The 7,290-nt window shown below is 36.1% G+C and overlaps 1 protein-coding gene across 3 annotated transcripts in view; it reads right to left on the bottom strand.

The window, feature by feature from the left end:
- Nucleotides 1–7,290, bottom strand: part of LOC106881343 (uncharacterized) — a 153,719-nt gene that overhangs the window by 39,818 nt on the left and 106,611 nt on the right. For all 3 annotated transcript variants that reach the window (XM_052966923.1, XM_052966924.1, XM_052966925.1), the window contains one exon: nt 6,099–6,301. In XM_052966923.1, the coding sequence (XP_052822883.1) occupies nt 6,099–6,301 (203 nt within the window). The remainder of the gene's footprint in view (nt 1–6,098; nt 6,302–7,290) is intronic.

The raw sequence follows: 7,290 nt of genomic DNA, 5'->3' as shown, positions 1-7,290 counted from the left end.
CCCAGCATGACCGCAGTCTAATAACTGCAACAAGTAGAAAAAAAAATTCTAGTGTCAATACATTCGACTAAAAATTCTTCAAGGTAGTGCCCCAGTATGGCCGCAGTCTAATAACTATAACAAGTAAAATGGAAAGAAAAAAAGTCCGAGGTCGATACATTCAACTAAAAATTCTTCAAGGCGGTGCCCCAGCATGGCGACAGTCCAATGACTGAAACAAGTAAAATGTGGAAAAAAAAAGATGAAAAAATTATCGAAAAATATAACCGTGGGGTTTTATCCATTTTCACACTTTAACTATGGGGCTTTTGTCCGTATGGCTTTTGTCCATAGGGCTTTTGTCCGTAAGGCTTTTGTCCTACACACATGGTTTTCACCAGGTTAGTAAGCAATATTGGAAAATCAAATATTTTATATGTATGTATATGTGTCCTTCAGGAACTGGGAGTAGATAATTAAAAACTATAAATGAAATATTACGGTATATGTTTTCACGAAGATTAATTAGTGGGTAAGTGAATGGAAATATCTACAACTGGTTACCAAAACGGGACTCCTTCTCTCGTGGCTTATTTCCGTTCTCATAAAGAACGGTTCACTGTTTTAAGGCATGGGCACTTTGGACAGTTATCTGCTCATAATTCTAACTGAGAATCGAAACCAGGTTTGTGGATTAGGTCTGGTGGAAATTTACTGTTTTTAAACGTCACTCAAGTCGATAATAAATTCTTTTCAGATGTCACATGAAATTATTTTCGTTATGTCATTTTTTAGTCCTTGTCTTTTAAATGGGTTGGAATAAACCATTTTCCAGAAACTGTCAGATCTTTTCTCTGCTGAGGATGTAAGAGCCGAAGGAAAGCAAATCTACTTTTGTCCATTGAGCTATTGAAACTCTTGTCGAATCTCCACCAAATCATACCTCACTGCCTTAGAAATTGATGCCACGGCAATCCTCCAGCTCATGGGGGAAAAGATGGGAAGGTTACAGTTGGAATTAATCAGAAGCCTGATCAAGACCAAGCTGATTGATTGTAAATTGAACAATGTTCTAACGATAATTAAAATAGTGGTGTATCTTGTTTAGGTCTTCTGTATTCCTGTGTTGATAAAATTTGCTCGACATTATTTTCAATAGTTAAACGTGTTAACTTAAATTAGTTCAGTGAAGACAGAAACTAATTGATTAAAAAAAAATGCAGACGAGGCTGGGTTTTCAAGTTTTGCCTAGTAACGAGATGAGCTTCTACACAGTCGTTAGAGCTGGTAGAAATAGCAGGCATATTTCTTCAAATCCTATTAAAGTTAAAAGAAAATATAATAATGTAATCCCAGATACTCCTAAAAAGCGGTGGTGGTCAATGTTAGAATACCTTTGAGCATAAATTTCTTCAATCAGGGATGGTTTGTGGCTAAATAACAATAGCGTAACGTATTTTAATTATTTTCCTTTGGCCCGAAGAGATGACAATAAAATGAAATTAAATAAATTGGAAACCGTGACAGGTCAATATGACCCAGAGCTGATTGTGTTCAAGGGTGCTACAAATTTTATGATAGATCAAACAAAAAGAAACATTACATTGACAAAAGAGAATATAATTGAATAAAGAAAATATAAGCAATTGGGATTTAAAAAAAAAAAGAATTCATTTCAGTATTGAAATCTTCGTATTTTTAAACGTGAAGTTAAAAAATATATATACCGTAAATCCTCGAGTACAGTCTGCCCTTGAGTATAATACGCAGGAGATTTTTAGCACCCCTTCTCTAACTTGAGTCAACGAGGTCTATATAACGTCCTTGGTTTGTAAACGTATATACGGTAATGTCCTTTATTATTATTGTATATATAACATAATGCAAACGTGTAGCTTTTTTGTGCACTTTGTTTGCAGAAAATAAAGAAATAACAGTAATAACATCAGTGAAAAATAAATATTAAGTAAATTGCCTTTACATATTTATCACTTAGAAAATGTTTTTCATTTTTAACCTCGTATATAGTACGCACTAGAAATTTTGACCTTTAAATTTTGGGGAAAAAGTGCAGATTATACTCGAGGATTTACGGTATATTCGAAAAATTAAAAGAAAAAAATTGGGAATGAAGTGGATTAAAAATTTGAAAAGTTATTTTCATTAGCTTCTACGTCTTTGCTTGTGTAGTGTAGCATACAGATTAAGGGACAAAACGCTTGTGACCCTGGGATACTGCTGACAATACGGAAAGGTTTCCAGGCTTGCAAAACTTCTGAGTAGCCTCTACAGTTTCTGCGTGGGGCAAAACGTCTCTGATCCTATTCACGTAATCTCCATTGTTGAAACAAAAGTAACTGAAGAATTTTTTTTAACAAAAAAAAACAAGAAAGGAATAGGAACAAAAACAAGGTGAGATGCCTAAAAACAGGTGAGATGCCTGAAGATTGCCAAATAATATCACTATTTCCATTTTATTTTCTAACTTTAAAGAATATGACGCATACATATTCACGCATATGGGTGTGATGGAAGCACGTAACTCCCATATTACAGAAGTAGTGCACTTCTGAAAATTTTTTCTATAATGTGGGTGTCTGTTCATCCACCCATCCAGAGTTCAAAGTCAGTCACCACTTTTATAAATGTATTATAAATATTTTCTCTGCAAAAAGTATTGGCTAATTATTTTATTTTTATTATAACTACACACGAAGGTGACGACCTGGCAGAATCATTAGCATGCTGGGAAAAATATTTAGTATCATTTCGTCCATCTTTACATGCAGAGTTCAAATACTGCCAGGGTCAATTTTGCCTTTCAGGGTTGATAAAATAAATACCAATTGAGCACTGTGGTCAAAGTAATTGACTATATCCCTCCCTTAAAATTTCAGGCTTTATACCTATAGTAGAATGCATTATAATCACATGGAAGGGGTAGACCCAAGAAGACATAGGATAAACGGGTGAAAAAGGGTCTTCAGACATTGGGTCTCACTGGGGAAATGACAAGGGACCAGGAGATGTGGCAATTTGCTGTACTTGATAAGACATGTCAAGCTAAGTAAAATCGTTGTCTTCACACATATAGGTTTGTCCTTTCAGGTGCCAGTGGCACGTAAAAAGCACCCGTGCCAGTGCTGCGTAAATGCATCTGTGATGGTGACACGTAAGAAGTACCCAGCACACTCTGTTAAGTGGCTGGCATTAGGAAGGGAATCCATCCATAGAAACTATGCCACAACAAGGCAGCGAGCTGGCAGAAACATTAGCACACCGGGCGATAATGCTTAGCGCTATTTCATCTACCATTACGTTCTGAGTTCAAATTCTGCCGAGGTCGACTTTGCCTTTCATCCTTTCGGGGGTCGATAAATTAAGTACCAGTTACGCACTGGGGTCGATGTAATCGGCTTAACCCCTTTGTTTGTCCTTGTTTGTCCCCTCTATGTTTAGCCCCTTGTAGGCAGTAAAGAAATAAGAAACATTAGCATGCTGGGCGAAATGCTTAGCAGTATTTCGTCTGCCGTTAGGTTCTGAGTTCAAATTCCGCCAAGGTCAACTTTGCCTTTCATCCTTTCGGGGTCAATACATTAAGTACCAGTTATGCACTGGTGTCGATGTAATCGACTTAGTCCCTTTGTCTGTCCTTGTTTGTCCCCTCTATGTTTAACCCCTTGTGGGCAATAAAGAAATAAGAAACTATGCCACAGCAGACAGTTGGAGTCCAGGCAGCTCCCTGCTAGCCAGCTCCATGTCAAACCGTCCAACCCATGACAGTATGGAGAGTAGACATTAAACGATGATGATGACACTCTCTCACACACACATATATACCCAAACGAAATGCAACCAGAGAAATGCAAGAAACCTAAATACATACTACAGAAGGTTTGTACACAACAATAAATGAATTAGAAAATTATCCGTTGGTATTATTTCCAACAATTTCATTATATTAATGTGATTCAATGACTGTAATTTTATATCACTCAAATAACTGACCATTAGGTCTGTCAGCCAATATCAATACGTCATATTGAATTAGTCTATGGAAAAGTGTATAATGTTTATCATATAAGATTGGAAGAAAAGGACAGTAATATCAAACAGTATTAGTTATGAGATCGATTGCACTTACATATGTAGTGTTTGACTTATTTGAGTGTTATTGATAAAAATATTCATCTTAACTAGAATCAACTTAAGACATGTATGACAATAACACTTAAAGATATGGTTGAGAGTATTGTCAAGCAATTTCTGTAGTCACCTAAAGACTTGATGAACGTGGCTGGAACTGGGACTAAATAATACCAACAATGCATATATTGTAATTTGTTATTGTAAACATCAAATAGTTTTGTTTTGAAGTTTTAGTAAAAAATCAAGAACTGTCTTTGTGGTTATATTATTAAAGACTATACCATTTCACATTCAATACAAGAATAATCTTTACTACTCTAGATACAAGGCCTGAAATTTTGGGGGATGGGGCCAGTCGATTAGATTGATCCCCTGTAGGCAACTGGTACTTAATTTATTGACCCCAAAAGGATGAAAGGCAAAGTCAACCTTGTCCGAATTTGAACTCAGAATGTAAAGACAGACAAAATACTGCTAAGCATTTCGCCTGGCGTGCTAACGTTTCTACCATCTTGCTGCCTTCAATACAACAATAATTCCATTAAAAATGGAATAATTCCAATCAAAATGGAATAGTTTCATTCAAAATGAAATAATTCCAACCAAAACGAGAATAATTCTGTTCAAAATGGAATAATTTTATTCAAAAAGAGAATATTAAAAATGAGAATAAAAAATACAATATTTTTGTTTTAATTATTTATGTATCACTAAAATCTGTTTATTATTAGTTATAAATAAGGTAATGAACTGGTAGATCATTAGCATGCTGGACGAAATGCTTAATGGCATTTTGCCTATTGTTACGTTCTGAGTTCAAATTCCACTGAGGTCAACTTTGTATTTCATCCTTTCAGGGTCAGTAAATTAAGTACCAGTGAAACACTGGGGTTAATGTAATCAACTAGTCTCCACCATCCAAATTTCAGGCCTTGTGCCTATAGCAGAAAGGATTATTAGCGTCTTCAGAATAATAAATAAGTTTTGAAAATTGATTAAAACCTGGCCATATTAAGTGTGTACTGAGTTTTTAGACTGACTCTCTCTATCCCACCATAAAGTTTCCATTTGTTTGTCTCTGACCCAAATCTACTTCACTACAAAAGACTGTAGTTGTTACACAGGAATTTTCTTCTCATTCTTTCCCAACTCTGCTTTTATAGCCTTCTTATCATTATTGTTATCGTAATTGGTATATATCAACAATAAGTCATTACAAGTCGAGTTAAAAAGAAAAATATGGACCTGTAAAAGTTTGATAGTTGTCATAGAGACTTTAGTCTCTCTCTATCACCTTTCAACATAAATATATATTAAGGAACAGTAGAACAATTCAACAACATAATAAAAATAAGTTTTATTTTTCTGATGATGCTTGGTTTCACAGTTCCTGTCATTCAGCTTAGCAGCCGCTGATTAAGTTGTAGTTTGGTATTGGAAAGTTAAGAGCTTCCTTGATGCCTGCCAGAGAAGCAAGTAGCTATCACCATCGAAGGCATCGAGGTGAAGAGTGCTTCATTGAGGAGCGAGGAGTTGTCACGTAGAAGGTCTGTCGCTTAACTGCCTAAGAAAGTGAAACTCACTCTTTAAGTACTAGTTTTACTACGCATGTGCACTCGAGGGGCTTCCGGTGGTGAAGTCCCCTGCGCATGCACAAAATAGTACTTCCTCAATGGCGGCTATAATTTCGTGCCACTACAGACCCTTGGTGAAACAATTCTCTCCTTTGCTAGTCAGAGAGATAGTGGAGAGAGAGACAGAGAGAGAATTAACCAATCAACTGAGGGAAGTTAGATTTTGTCAGCACACTGATCAGTGTATATCAACAGTAAAACAATTATAAGATATTTAGAAAATAATAGATTCTAGGCAAGACAATTCTCTCCCTTGCCATAGAGGAACAACCAATCAACTTAGAGAAATTATGTATTAGTTATTACAAACCAATATACATTGAAGTTTCCACTTACTGTCAGAACATGATCTGTTACCAATGATGTTTCTGGCTCCTCAGCTACATTATTATAATTTGTGTGACTGCAAGCATCAATTTGGACATTCTCAGATGAGATCTTTGATGGAACAATTGGAGTGTCAGAAGAAAAACTAGAATTGGTTGTTTTAATATCCGAGTTATCATTTTTTATTGTGGAAACATTTTCAGCAACTACATCTAAAGAAAACAGAAAAACAGAACGACGCAATATTTTGTAATGTTTGTAAACTTCAAAGAGATATATAACTTTTCTATGCTGATACTGTTTCAGAGAAACAGAAATCAGTTTTAAGTTTCAGCATCTCTATATCTCTATTTAGTTAGTTATCTATTTATCTTGATATTATATATATATATATATATATATATATATACTCTTTTACTTGTTTCAGTCATTTGACTGTGGCCATGCTGGAGCACCGCCTTTAGTCGAGCAAATCGCCCCTTGGACTTATTCTTTGTAAGCCTAGTACTTATTCTATCGGTCTCTTTTTGCCGAACCGCTAAGTGATGGGGACATAAACACACCAGCATCGCTTGTCAAGCAATGCTAGGGGGACAAACACAGACGCACAAACATACACACACACATCACATACATACATATATATATATACATATATATGACGGGCTTCTTTCAGTTTCTGTCTACCAAATCCACTCACAAGGCTTTGGTCGGCCCAAGGCTATAGTAGAAGACACTTGTCCAAGGTGCCACGCAGTGGAACTGAACCCAGAACCATGTGGTTGGTAAGCAAGCTACTTACCACACAGCCACTCCTGCACTTATATATATATAGTGAAGGCTTGATGGTTAGAGCATCAGGCTCACAATTATGAGGTAGCAAGTTCAATTCCTGGACCAGGCAGTATGTTGTGTTCTTGAGCAAAACACTTTATTTCATGTTGCTCCAGTTCACTCAGCTGTAGAAATGAGTTGTGATGTCACTAGAGCCAAACTGTATCAACTTTTGCCTTTCCCTTGGATAACATCAGTGGCATGGAGAGGGGGAGGCTGTTATGCATGGGTGGGTGCTGGTTTTCCATAAGCAAATTTGCCTAGACTTGTGCCTCAGAAGGTAATTTTCTAGGTGCAATCCCATGGTCATTTATGACTGAAGGGCGTCTTTACCCTTATATATATATATATATATATATATATATAT

The sequence above is a fragment of the Octopus bimaculoides genome, chromosome 4, assembly GCF_001194135.2.
Source record: "Octopus bimaculoides isolate UCB-OBI-ISO-001 chromosome 4, ASM119413v2, whole genome shotgun sequence".
NCBI lineage: Eukaryota > Metazoa > Mollusca > Cephalopoda > Octopoda > Octopodidae > Octopus > Octopus bimaculoides.
The sequence above is the reverse complement of the archived record's forward strand: the minus strand, read 5'-3'. Positions and strand labels throughout refer to the sequence as shown.